General features: G+C 44.1%; 1 protein-coding gene across 1 annotated transcript; it reads right to left on the reverse strand.

Annotated features, from left to right (window-relative positions):
• Positions 1-3,074: 3,074 nt before the first annotated feature.
• Positions 3,075-3,704, reverse strand: LOC128398741 (olfactory receptor 14A2-like). The gene has a single exon (XM_053359994.1). The coding sequence runs from the start codon at positions 3,702-3,704 to the stop codon at positions 3,075-3,077; it is 630 nt and encodes a 209-aa protein (XP_053215969.1).
• Positions 3,705-13,843: the final 10,139 nt, after the last annotated feature.

Raw genomic sequence — 13,843 nt, forward strand, 5'->3', positions numbered from 1 at the left:
CTGAGGGAAATAAGGAGAACACACAACACACATTCTATACAACTCATTTAATGTGAGACTTGGAAGATCTTCAGGGTCAATGCTAGGTGAGCATGATTTATTAAGGTTCTCATCTGCTGAGGATTCAAATTCTGAATTAACTATTGCAACTATTTTTAAATGGTACACTTATTTTATTTCTCTGAAGAGAAATCAGAGAAATAAGAAGGGAAATAGGTGAACATTATTGAGATAATGCTTTCCAATCAATATAATGAAGTGTAATTATCAAGGCAGTTTTTCAGGTGTTTGTGGTCTTGATGGAAAAATTTAGCTTAACTGTTCCTCAAGGGACAGTCTTATGCCTTTGAACTAATTTAGCTGAGCACAATGGCCTGTGAAATAATGAGGGGAAATGTACTTTTCTTTTAGAAGTGATGTAATGCTTACAACAAACAGCTACTGAAATATTTGAAGTGTCAATTCCAACCAAATTATTTTATTCAAACCCTTCTTAATTACAGCCATAGATTAATCTCTTCACAAACTTTTCCAGCTTCTGCCTTCAACTGATATTTGAGTACATCAGCAATAAATCTAAATGTATCATGAGTGAAATTTCAGAATGATATAATCCTGAAGGGAGGGGGGATCTAGACATGGATAACAGATGGCAAACATAAAGGAATATAAGAAAGTGAGAAAAAATGTTGGATAGATACCACAGAACAGGTATCATTGAGTAAGCCCTTTGGATTTGTTACTATGCCACACACAGGAAGCTGAGGTCAACGAGAAACAAAGAGTTGAACTGGGCATCAAAGGCAAGGACAACACAGAAACATTCCAGAAGCAGGAAGATCTTATTGTTTGAGGAAAGCTCCAGCCCAAACAGGAAATTGTCCAATGCTCCTCCAGCCCAGAAAGACAGCTTCACTTTAAATTATTTGTGGGTGGGTGGTAGAGGAGGAAATGGTTTTTCATTACATCAAAGTATGCACTGTTAATATACAGCAGTATTAGTAATGTTATAATTATTATTATTATTATTATTAATAATTTATATGCCACCCATCTGACTGAGTTTCCCCAGCCACTCTTGGTGGCTACCAACAAATTAAAACACAGTAAGACATCAAACATAATAACTTCACTATACAGGGCTGCCTTCAGATGTCTTCTAAAAGTCAGATACTTGTTCATTTCCTTGACATCTCACAGGAGGGTGTTCCACAGGGCAGGTGCTACTACTGAGAAGGTCCTCTGCCTGTTTCCCTGTAACTTCACTATTCACAGTGAGGGAACCTCCAGAAGGCCCTCAAAGGTGGACCTCAGTGTCCTGGCTCAACGATGGGGGTGGAGATGCTCCTTCAGATATGTAGGGACAAAGCCATTTAGGGCTTTAAAGATCAGCACCAACATGTTGAATTGTACTCAGAAATGTACTGGGAGCCGATGTAGATCCTTTAGGACTGGTGTTATATGATCCTGGCAGTTGCTCCCAGTCATCCGTCTATTCCAACACTGGACTCCTGGTATTGATTCAACATCTTTATCAACGACTTGGATGATGGACTCAAGGGCATCCTGATCAAATTTGCAGATGACACCAAACTGGGAGGGGTGGCTAACACCCCAGAGGACAGGATCACACTTCAAAACGACCTTGACAGATTAGAGAACTGGGCCAAAACAAACAAGATGAATTTTAACAGGGAGAAATATAAAGTATTGCACTTGGGCAAAAAAAAATGAGAGGCACAAATACAAGATGGGTGACACCTGGCTTGAGAGCAGTACATGTGAAAAGGATCTAGGAGTCTTGGTTGACCACAAACTTGACATGAGCCAACAGTGTGACGCGGCAGCTAAAAAAGCCAATGCAATTCTGGGCTGCATCAATAGGAGTATAGCATCTAGATCAAGGGAAGTAATAGTGCCACTGTATTCTGCTCTGGTCAGACCTCACCTGGAGTACTGTGTCCAGTTCTGGGCGCCACAGTTCAGAAGGACACTGACAAACTGGAACGTGTCCAGAGGAGGGCAACCAAAATGGTCAAAGGCCTGGAAACGATGCCTTATGAGGAACGGCTAAGGGAGCTGGGCATGTTTAGCCTGGAGAAGAGGAGGTTAAGGGGTGATATGATAGCCATGTTCAAATATATAAAAGGATGTCACATAGAGGAGGGAGAAAGGTTGTTTTCTGCTGCTCCAGAGAAGCGGACACGGAGCAATGGATCCAAACTACAAGAAAGAAGATTCCACCTAAACATTAGGAAGAACTTCCTGACAGTAAGAGCTGTTCGACAGTGGAATTTGCTGCCAAGGAGTGTGGTGGAGTCTCCTTCTTTGGAGGTCTTTAAGCAGAGGCTTGACAACCATATGTCAGGAGTGCTCTGATGGTGTTTCCTGCTTGGCAGGGGGTTGGACTCAATGGCCCTTGTGGTCTCTTCCAACTCTATGATTCTATGATTCTATGATTTGTATATTATATTATATTATATTATATTATATTATATTATATTATATATTATTATATTATTATTATACAAAGCAGGAGTAGCCAACATGGTGCCCTCCAGTGAACAAGTAGTCTTAAACCTTTTTAGTCTCAGGACCCACATTTAACCCAAACATACATCAGAGGACCCATTTTTAAAATGTTCAGAATTTGTGTTTAAAACCAAGATGTGTGCCTTACTTATTACAGTTATTATCCAGTTATTATCCAGTGTTAAACCCTCATCGAGTGTAATAAAAAACACCACAGTTTTGTTCCATATACTTTGAACCTCTGATGGGGAGTGAGGGGACACTGGGCAGAGTTCCCTGAACAATAATACCTTGCTGCTGTGAAATCTCAAATGCTACCACAGTCAGTTAATTGTAGACCTCTTCACAAGGGTGAATTTTATCTATTAATGCACCCCAAATACAAGTCATGTTACCCAGCACCCATCTTCAGTGAGGATGTCTCTCTCAGTCTCCTTCAGGTTTTTATTTTATTTTATTAAAAAGATAAATATAGGAAAAGTTTAACCAGCACTTATTTTCCATCAGCTACATTACTAACAAATAATTACATTTGAGAATTTTCATGAAGGAGCAAATGCTGAAGTGAGCAGTGACAATTGGACAATTGTCTTCCCAGGAGATTTCCAGGCAATCAGTTTCCAGAGTCCTCCTTTGATATCCTTGTTTCGCATGCTATATATTATTGGATTCATCAATGGTGGCACAACACAATAGGCTACAGCAGCAATCAGATCCATCGGCGATGGAATCCTATTGACTGGCCGCATGTAGGCAAAGACACCAAAGAAGTAGAACATGGATAGTACAATTATATGGGGCAGGCAGGTAGAGAAGGCCTTCTCCCTTCCTTGTACAGAGGGGATTCTCATCACTGCTTTAAATATCTGCACATAAGATGCAAGGATGAAAAGGAAGCATCCAAAATATAAACAGCCAGTCAGACCAATAGCTCCAACTTCAAGAATATACAAGTCAGAGCAGGATAGTCTGAGCATCTGTGGTATTTCACAGAAGAACTGGTTGATGACGATGGAGCAGAAGGGACTTGCAAATGTGGCCCCAGTGTGCAATGTTGCTGTTAGAAGGCCGAATGTCCATGCAAAGCATGCCAGTTGAATGCATCTGCCTCTGCTCATTACGGTTTCATAATGCAGTGGATGACAAATGGCAACATAGCGGTCATAGGCCATGACTGTCAAGAGGAAAAATTCACATGCACCACAGAGAACAAATGAAAATAACTGGACAACACAATGAGCATATAGGATCACTCTAGTCTTCATTAAGGAATTTGTCATGGCTTTGGGGATAGTGGTTGAAATGTATCCAAGGTCAACAATGGATAGATTTAGGACAAAGAAATACATTGGGGTATGGAGGTGGACATTGAGAACTACCGTGGTTATTATGAGAATATTTCCCATTAAGGCAACAAAATATATTATGAGAAACATTATGAAGTTTAGTTTGGGCAGTTCTTGAATCTCAGAGAAACCCACAAGTAGAAAGTATGTTACTGTGCTTGTGTTGGACATTTTCTCCTCAGGAAACTCAGCTGCTTCTGGAAAGGAAGATAGCCATGAAGTCATGCAGAAAGTGTTAGACTATTTGGACAGGTGTCCGTGAAGGATTTTTCCTGTCTTTAATCTTTTAGTATAAATAACTCACAATTATTCATCAGTTTTTTATGGGGAAAGTGAGGGAATTTGAAGAGATGTGAATTAAAGATGGGTACTTTTGTTAATATGTTAAATGAAACACTGAAAAGAATCATGTGATGAATTTAAAAAGACTAGCAGACTAGGGGGCAATCCTGTGGCAAGATCTATGGGGATGAGCAGTTTAGGATGCTGCAGAGCTCCAACACAGCTCCAGGTCAGCTGGCTGATTCCTTGCTCCTAACTTGGCTCAGTCAAATATAGGCTGGTGTAAATCTTAAGAAGTGGATATTCTTCCAAAGGGCAAAATCCTATGGCTTGATCCTCCAGGATGCATGGAGTTTGGATCCAGCATATGTCCAGCTGAGCTGGTAGGTTCCTGGCTCAGTCAGGCTAGCAACTTCTGTAAAATGAAAGGGATTTATGAGAAATTCTACATCCATGAAAAAAGGAACACTACTTAGTTGATTTACACTTAAAGTCATTATGCATTTTACAAATTCTATGTGAATTATCACAAGCTAATGTGTTGCTTTAGATAAGGTGCCTCTTTCACAGAAGGACACATGTGCAATAGCTCTCTCCCTACTTGTCTTTCCCCATCAACTGACATTCAGAGACAGACTTATCTTCCATGAATTTGTCTACTCCCCTTTTTAAAGCCATGCAAGGAGGTGGTCATCTGTACTATGTGAAGAAGTATTTTCCATTGCCTTTTCTGAATCTTCCAACATCCAAAACTGGATAGCCCCAGGTTCAAGTATTATGAAAGATGGAGAAACCTATTTACTTTCTCCACACTATGAATAATTTTATACAGTTCTGTTATGTCCCCCCCAACTCAGCTTTGTTTCCTAAGTTGGAACTCCTTTCCCTCCCCCATCCAAATATTATAACCAAACCCCAGAGGGTAGTTGTTCCTGAATCTTGAACATTTTGGTTGCCATCTGTTTCAGCATATGAAAACAGGGTGCTGTTTGGTTGAAATAGCAAAGGCATAGCAAAGGAAGACATATTTCTGAAATGGTGTGCTATTGAAGGACAAGTAATAATGTAGAATGGGATAAAGAGTGGATGGGGGGATTAACAAATAGCATAATAATTGATTAGAGAGGTAGATAGCAAAGAAAATTGAGAAGTCCAATTGCAGAGTGAGAGAGAAAATGAGAAACTTACTCTTTTTTCTTTATGATTTTCTTCCATTAGTACATCTTCAGTTTCTCTCTGCAGTGTCTTCATACATAATGTACAGCTTTTGAAGGAAATGTACATCTATAGGTTTGACATCCTTTCTTTCTCTAGCTCTGACCAGAACAAGGGCAGGGGCACTGCACTGGAAGAAGCCATATTAATTTCTCTTATACTATATTTGGTTGTATAAATTGGATCAGAAATGTGTTCCCTGGAGACTGACAAAGCTCAGAAGTGAGATGCTTCTTAGTAATGACAACAACAAGCAAACCGCACAGACAGCTTTATTGTGGCCCATAGACCCAAAATACACAGTACAACAATAGAATATACTTATAGTTAATAAGGTGTAAGTTTGACCTTGCTAGCCAACAAGGGAGCTTTTTTTGGCCACTTTTTCTATATGTTTGCGTGTTGAGGTCCCCAATCCACCCCCCAAAATAACTCACAACGGACACGTAATTTTTTGTTTAAGATTTTTGGCATGATTTTGGCCACAACTTTATTAAAATACAAACTGTGAGTGGTTGTTTAGGCATTGGTTAAGACTATCTGTCCCCCCGCCTGGGGACAGAACTGACTTCCGGGCACCACCGAAAGACAGTGCGGGGGAAAGCAAGTCGGGGAAGAATTGGAGCTGAGACACAGACCCTCAACTCTCACCCGCCTGCTCCCCGAAGGCTTGCCGGCCCTAGTCCCATTCCAGGGATTGGACGAAAAGATGGCAAGCCCCAGGATTCCTTTAACGGAATTCCCTTTCCGCAGCAACCATGGAGGGGCAGGCCCAGCCTATCCTAACCCCTCCTCCACCAGATTTATAACCAATGCCTAACCACAACCTTACAAGTTGTGACGATTTGCTACGCAGTAGGCAAAAACCACCCAGCCAGCCAATTTGCCAGGTGGAAAAATTCCTACCAGGCCCCTGCTCAAAGGCAGACGACCCCATGACAGGCATAGCAAGGTCAACGCAACAACCCCTTATTCTAGGGCGGGTGGGCGGGTGATCCGTTGCATGCAGCAAAAGAGAAAGTAGAAGGCTGCATGCAGAGTATTTAAACCTTTTACCCCTCCCACCAAAATTGCAACATAACTTTTCCCCCAGCAACTCGGCAATCCAATCAATGCCCCCTGGCCATCTTGGAGAACTTACCCAGCAACAAAGGGGGTGGCTCAGTAGACCCCACCGCAACACGTGCTCTCCCTGAAGGAGAACACGCTTTGCGTGTTGAGGTCCCCAATCCACCCCCCAAAATAACTCACAACGGACACGTAATTTTTTGTTTAAGATTTTTGGCATGATTTTGGCCACAACTTTATTAAAATACAAACTGTGAGTGGTTGTTTAGGCATTGGTTAAGACTATCTGTCCCCCCGCCTGGGGACAGAACTGACTTCCGGGCACCACCGAAAGACAGTGCGGGGGAAAGCAAGTCGGGGAAGAATTGGAGCTGAGACACAGACCCTCAACTCTCACCCGCCTGCTCCCCGAAGGCTTACCGGCCCTAGTCCCATTCCAGGGATTGGACGAAAAGATGGCAAGCCCCAGGATTCCTTTAACGGAATTCCCTTTCCGCAGCAACCATGGAGGGGCAGGCCCAGCCTATCCTAACCCCTCCTCCACCAGATTTATAACCAATGCCTAACCGCCAATCGAGCCCTTTATGCTCGCCGCCAACCACTCACAATCCCAACCCATTCTTCAACCCTTCAATTACCGCATCCAACCAGACATCATTCCCCAGCTCGGAAAGATGTACCCCATCATTGCGGTAAAGGGCCAGAGCCTTGAAGGTAATATCTGGGTTGTAAATCACCAACCCACTCAATTCCGTTACCCTTTTGCTCACTGCGGAATTAATTCGCTTCCTGGCCCTTTCAGCAGCCTTGGGTTGAGAAATGCCCAGCCAATTGCTCCTTTGCAGCAATTGTGACCAAAATATTTTAACGGTAGGTATTAAGGTCACCAACTCCCCCAGGTCTCTTTGAATTGTGTAGCGCAAAGTATAGCAATCAACCTTTGCTATATCATTCTCCCCCAACTGCACCACAATTGCCAAAGGGGGACCATGTGAAAGCACCCTCCGCTTAATTAGTGGGATGAATTCACTCCACCGCATTCCCCGTCTGGATATCCACGACACCTGTACGTGCTGTGGGAAGCCAAGATCCGGTCCCCTTCCAGACTGCCTCGCTCTGATGCCAGCCCAGTGAACGATGCTGTGCCCCACAATCCAGATACGGACTGGAGCGAGACCTACAGGGTGGAGAACAAGCACACATCAATACAATAATTCAACATCTCTTCCGCACGTAACCCTTGAACGCATCAGACTTCCACCGGCCCAAGTCCTTAATCCTGTGGGCTGACAACCCCCAATGGGCTGCTGTTGTAGCAGCACCAATGCGAAAGGAATGGGGTGCAAAACCATAAGCCGGGGCCCCACAAGCAGAAATAACCTTACGCATTACCTTGGAAAACTGATGCCATGCCAAGGGACGACCATTTTCATGAATGAACAGTGGATCCCCCCCCAGTGGGCCTCACTGCTAAGAATTTCCTCAAATCCTTAACCGGGCTGAATGAGGCGTGTTCAGCGGTAGGCAAGCCGCAGGCTGCAATAACTGGCGCACGACGTGAGCAATTAGATGCCTGTCGAACCGGAACCCATTTCTGTGCACTAAGATCGAGGCAGCCCCCAAGGGAACGAAAAGCCAAATATTTCCGGTATCCAATAAGAGGGCAAGGGCCCACCTCACCTGTGACTGGAAGCCTGATGGTGGCAAACCTGCTCACTAGGTCTGACTTAGAGCTCCAGACACTTATGACAAGCTCCAACGCAGATAAGGAAAAGTCCTGAGGCAATAAGCCTCCAAACTCTCAGCCCCGTGCTGGCTCCAACACAACTTCCCCAACCCTCAGTACACCAAAATTACAATGGAATACTGAAAGAAGTCTCGTCTTGATCTTGAACCAGCCGACAAGTCTTAACTTGTTGCGGATACTGCATAGGTCAAAGACTGACCGGCTTCCTGCCTGCTGTCCTGTGAAGGTTGGAGCCTATTCCAACCTTCCGAGACCCTGCGCACGACACACTTTTAGAAGGGTCTCTGAAAAATTAAAGCTTTACTCTAGCAGACATTGCAGCGGACTGAATTCTGATAGTTTTAACAGTGTATCCGATCTACAGCAGGTGGGCGAATTACTGCAGGTCCTGCTCAGAAGATGGGGGCAGGTTCCTCTGAATGGCCGAGGACTGCCAACTAAATTTTAAGAAATCAGTCCAGGCCTTCTCATAAGACCTGAAAGCGGATGGGGAAACGTAAGCTACTACTCCTCATAATTATTAATTGTTGCCAAGTGCCACAGGAGCTCCGGAAAAATCCGGCTATAGCTGGGCATCCAGAGCCCAGGATCTGAAGCTCTCCAACTGAAAAAACGGGATAGAGCGACAGCGAAAACATTAGACGATCCCGAAATAAAGAGAGCAGAAACGCAATATTAAACCTTAAGCAGTGCGAAGACTCTGCCAGAGCACAAGGACCGTTTTGCCAGGACTCTCACACTGCTTGGTTATCAGACCAAGACAGACCCGACGGTCCCTAAACTCCTCAGTCCAGATGTGCGCTGACACTACAATGGGGAAAACTCGAGAAAAGTTAGGTCACATGTGATTGCTTTGCCCTGCCAGGCTCAAGGCCACTGTACATGATGATGAAGGGACCCCGGGCCATGAGACCACCTGGCCAAGCGGGAATGGAAGGGGCAGCCTGGAGCAACCACCCTGCATGCAAAATTTAACTGACCTAGGAACGATAGGATCTGACAAAGCAACACTTGCTTCAGAGGAAGTATTACAAGAATAACGTCCTTCAAGGCAAACAGCTTTTCCACAGGCAAGCAGATGTTTGAGCAATGGTATCCAGCTAGCCCCCAAATACGTTAAAAGGGGCAGTAGGAGCCACTGTCCTCCACTGCCAACAGAACACCCAGCTCCTCAGGGAATAAAGGGGTGTCCAGTTAGCCTAAGCAGTGGCTGGTGTCACATGAACCAGCCAGTAAAATAATCCACATAACAATACCCCCAGTTAAACGAGTCTTGACTCGCAATGTTCAATCCAGAAAGGCGCTAAAGGACTCAAGTGCTGCACAGCCTACTGAGCAACCCACCAGCATCGCCTTATCAATATAAGGACCATCCAATTAAAGCCTAACTACTTAAAATCTTGAGGGTGAACCGGCAGCAGCCTAACAGCCGATTCAATATCGCATAATGCCAACAAGGCACCTCCTCCAATTTGTTGGTAAGCTCAACTGCCTGATCCAAAGATGCATATTTCACGGAACAATTCCGGAGGGATAGCATCATTCACTGAGGTGCCTTTGGGATGCGATAAACATGGATCAGATGGAATTATATGGGGCTTTCTTAGGGACGATCCCCAATGGGGATAAATGAAAATCGGGAATAGAAGGAGAATCAAGGGGATCCCACCATAGGTCCCAATGCAAGCTGCTTCCTAACCTTCTTTCAGGCTACCACAGGTAGCTCTCTAACTGGCTTTTGAGTTGCTGTATTCCGAGCCACTGGCTGAAAAGCCAGAGGAATCCCAAACATTGGGAAAAATCCTTCCCACAAGCACAAAGCCACTGACCCATCTAGATAACCTTTTTGCCAGGCTTTCAAGGGAGATATTTTTATGGAAATATGGGCAAGAGGTATTGAGTTATTGCTTGCCGGCTCCCGCTTGGGCAAGATGCCCTGCCTCGTGTTGCCACCATGATGTGTAAATTTACAGGGCCAACGCTGGCCAGAAACCCTAAAGAAGTCCCAACAAAGCTGCCACCGGGCCAGCTTCCTGCATACCAGCTTCAGGTTCTATTGCTCAGGGAATTTCCATTTGAAATGTGGAGCTGCGCAAGTGGTCCACATGTCCCCGTCCCTGGGATCCTAGTGAGCTGAGGGGATGATGGCAGCCCTGCGTCTAACATTCCCATCATAGTGAATTACCACTTATAGAATAGTGGGGTTGGAAGGGACTCCAAGGATCATCTAGTCCACTCTCCCACAATATAATAATAATAATAATAATAATAATAATAATAATAATAATAATAATCATCTATTTGTACCCCGCCCATTTGGCTGGGCTTCCCCAGCCACTCTGGGCAGCGTCCAAATAAATAAATAAATAAATAAATAAACAAATAAATAAATATTAAAATACAGTAATGCATCAAACATTAAAAGCTTCCCTAAACAGGGCTGCCTTAGATGTCTTCTAAAAGTCTGGTAGTAGACATCTGGTGGGAGGGTGTACCACATGGCGGGTGCCACTTCCGAGAAGGCTCTCCACCTGGTTCCCTGTAACTTGGCTTCTCACAGTGAGGGAACCACCAGAAGGCCCTCGGCGCTGGACCTCAGTGTCCAGGTAGAGTGATGAGGGAGCATGCAGCTGTCCCAAACAGGGACCAATCCTGCAACCTAGGCATTACCGGCACCATACGCTGACCAGCTGAGCTATCCAGGATGATCCCTAAAGACCCGGAACAGCCTCACCCTGACCCCTGGAGAGGTCCAAGGTGATGTCTGAATCATCATCAGAGCCCAGGGATGATTTACCTGCAAGGAGGTGTAAGCATCATCCCTGCTCCGCTTTTTCCTGCCTCTGAAGACGCTTCCTTCTGGAAGAAGGCACCTGGGGCATCAGCAAGTCATCCTCTGCAGGAGAGGCAAGCTCTGGAGGCATCTGCAAAGGCCCTGTCATAGACTCCAAAAAGAAAAAACCTAAACAATGTGAGGAACAGGTGAAACCAATGCTTTGTGCACCATATGGGGACGCTATTCAGGCCAGAAACGCTGCCAGAGGCCATCAAATTATAGGGCCAAGCGGGCCAAGCCCTAGGATCACCTGCTAGGCCAGACATAAATGTTTCCAATGAGATAACAAACTTGAGGCAGCCCGCCGCCTGTCCAGGTACCCCTGCTTGCCCTTTAGAGGGAAGCACCTCCTCAAGAAACCCAAAGTTCTTTTTGGGAGCAATATCACAAATGGGCCAAACTACCCAGCAACAAAATAGTCCAAAAGGAGCAGCTTGTTTTGCTTTGTTATAACAATGGCTAAGTGGGGGATATGAACCCTGTCTCCCAGGTCCTAGTCCTGCACTCTAGCCACTAAGCCACAATGGCTCGTCTCTAAAATGGCAGTCGCCACTATCAGGGCAAAACAAACTTGAAGAAAATAAACTTGTTCAGAAACAGCATAGTTAAAGAGCATACACAGAGTGCTCATTGGAGGCACAGAGAGCCTCTGGCTCCACTCTGTCTGCCTAAGATATACATTAGCAACAAGTGAGCCTGCAAACAAACAGATAAATTCTTATAGAGAAAGAGAGTCACATGTCACAGTGACTTAACAATTACTGTACTGCTAACTGTAGCAGGCTAGGCTTGAATGATATGTGCAGGCCGAGCAGGCCGTGAAGGCCTCCCTGCTTCTGCTCTCTGCCTTTTATAGTCTCATTGCAATATTAAAGGAACTCAATATAGTGCTCCCGCCCAAGGCTAGATTAAAACTTGGCCAACAGCACTGCACGCACCCAAAATAAAGCCAATCTATGGGGATACTATAAATGAAAGTGATTCCAGGTAAGCTGGGAACAGCCCTGACTAGCCCCACAATCAAACAGGCGAAAATGGGGAAAACCTCTTTGCAAAAGAAAGCCCCTAATGGGGGCTCTCTCCCTATTGGGAAAGGCAAGCCCAGGAGGATTATGCACAGGCAGCGCTCACAGGTACAGGGAGAATCTTCCCAAAGGGCAGGGTAAGGGGTGGGGTGGGAAATCAAACAGAAAAAAGGGGGGAATTAAATTAATTAAGGGACTAGAGAAGACTAAAAAGAAGGGGAAAATAAAGAAATGTAACCAGACAATGAGAAGATCGCTCCACTGTCCTCCAGACGGTCCAAGTGCTCCAGGTGATCCGTTGCATGCAGCAAAAGAGAAAGTAGAAGGCTGCATGCAGAGTATTTAAACCTTTTACCCCTCCCACCAAAATTGCAACATAACTTTTCCCCCAGCAACTCGGCAATCCAATCAATGCCCCCTGGCCATCTTGGAGAACTTACCCAGCAACAAAGGGGGTGGCTCAGTAGACCCCACCGCAACACGTGCTCTCCCTGAAGGAGAACACGCTTTTCATAAACAATTCATAAACCATCAAAAAGTATACAACCAATGTAAGCATTTCCACATAAATCATAGTAAACAAAAAATAATATCAATAACAGCAATACCCCATCCCAAGAGTCTTTTCAGCAGCCTTAGGTGGAGTCAGTCAGGGCCCCAGCCAGGTGGGAAAAGATCTGCAAAGCAAGTAGCAGGTCTTCCAGGACTCATGTAACAATTTGTTTTTTTAATGAACTTTTTGTTGTAAAGACTCATTGCAACTTCCCTTTTGTTTCAACTTTAAATAATTACATAACATGATTAAAGTTAGTCATTGAGGTGTCATTGGAATCTCTGTAATTTTTACACTAAAATTATTCAGTGTACAGCATTTGCCCAGTCCTTCTTATTCCTGGCTGAGAATCATGGCAAGGCTTGCTTTTCCAGCTGTCATTCAGGGTATCTCTATAACCAACAATGGGGACAGAGCACCTCTGCTTCAAGAATTCATTCTGTGTAGGGCACCAATGAACAATTTCCTCAAAAAGCAAATTCCACCTTCATAAGGATTTTCTTTAGGGCTACAGAAGTGGATAAATTTTCTCTCTATGCCCCCTCTGATCCCCTCAATTCATTCTCAGCTCTTGCTAACTGATGCAATTTGCTTTTTAAAAAAAAGTCTGCATGTTAAATGCAAAGATCATGTAACTTTTGTCCATGCAGCGGAGAATGCACACCCCTTTTCACTGGGCAACTACAAAGGGTTTGTGTATGTGTTAATGGTTAAACTGAAGGGCTTTTCATTTTCCTGACAGATCTGAACTGCAACATCTCAGCTTTATTGGCATTATTAAATACTGTCAAAGAGGAATACAAATGTAGGGCAAATGTTTTCCTTTTTAAAATACATATGCACACTTTCAGAAATTAGAAGATAGCTTTACTGGCATAAGGTATACATTCACAATATACAGTAGTGGAGAAAGATTACCTAAATGTTAGGGTGATGTGAAATGGAATAAGATGACCATTTACTATGTGTTGGATTTTGGAAGGAAGGAAGGAAGTGGGGGAAAGGGAATCAGTGAAATACAAATATTTTATACATAATGGATAAAATATGAAATACTCTTTGCCTTGATGGAAATCTTTCTTCTATCAGATAAATATTTGGAGAAATATTCATTTTGAAGGGCAGCCTTTGGATCGGAAGGATCAGCAAATCGTCCATACAGCTAACATTAGTGTGACTGTTGTCCCAACAAGATAAAATGTCTGCCCTCAAATAGCAATTGAGAAGGACTAAAGAAAT

Source organism: Podarcis raffonei, chromosome 13 (assembly GCF_027172205.1).
Source record: "Podarcis raffonei isolate rPodRaf1 chromosome 13, rPodRaf1.pri, whole genome shotgun sequence".
Classification (NCBI taxonomy): domain Eukaryota; kingdom Metazoa; phylum Chordata; class Lepidosauria; order Squamata; family Lacertidae; genus Podarcis; species Podarcis raffonei.

Excerpts from the sequence above, each read along its gene's own strand:
- LOC128398741 (XM_053359994.1), bottom strand. The coding sequence starts at position 3,704 with ATGGCCTATGACCGCTATGTTGCCATTTGTCATCCACTGCATTATGAA.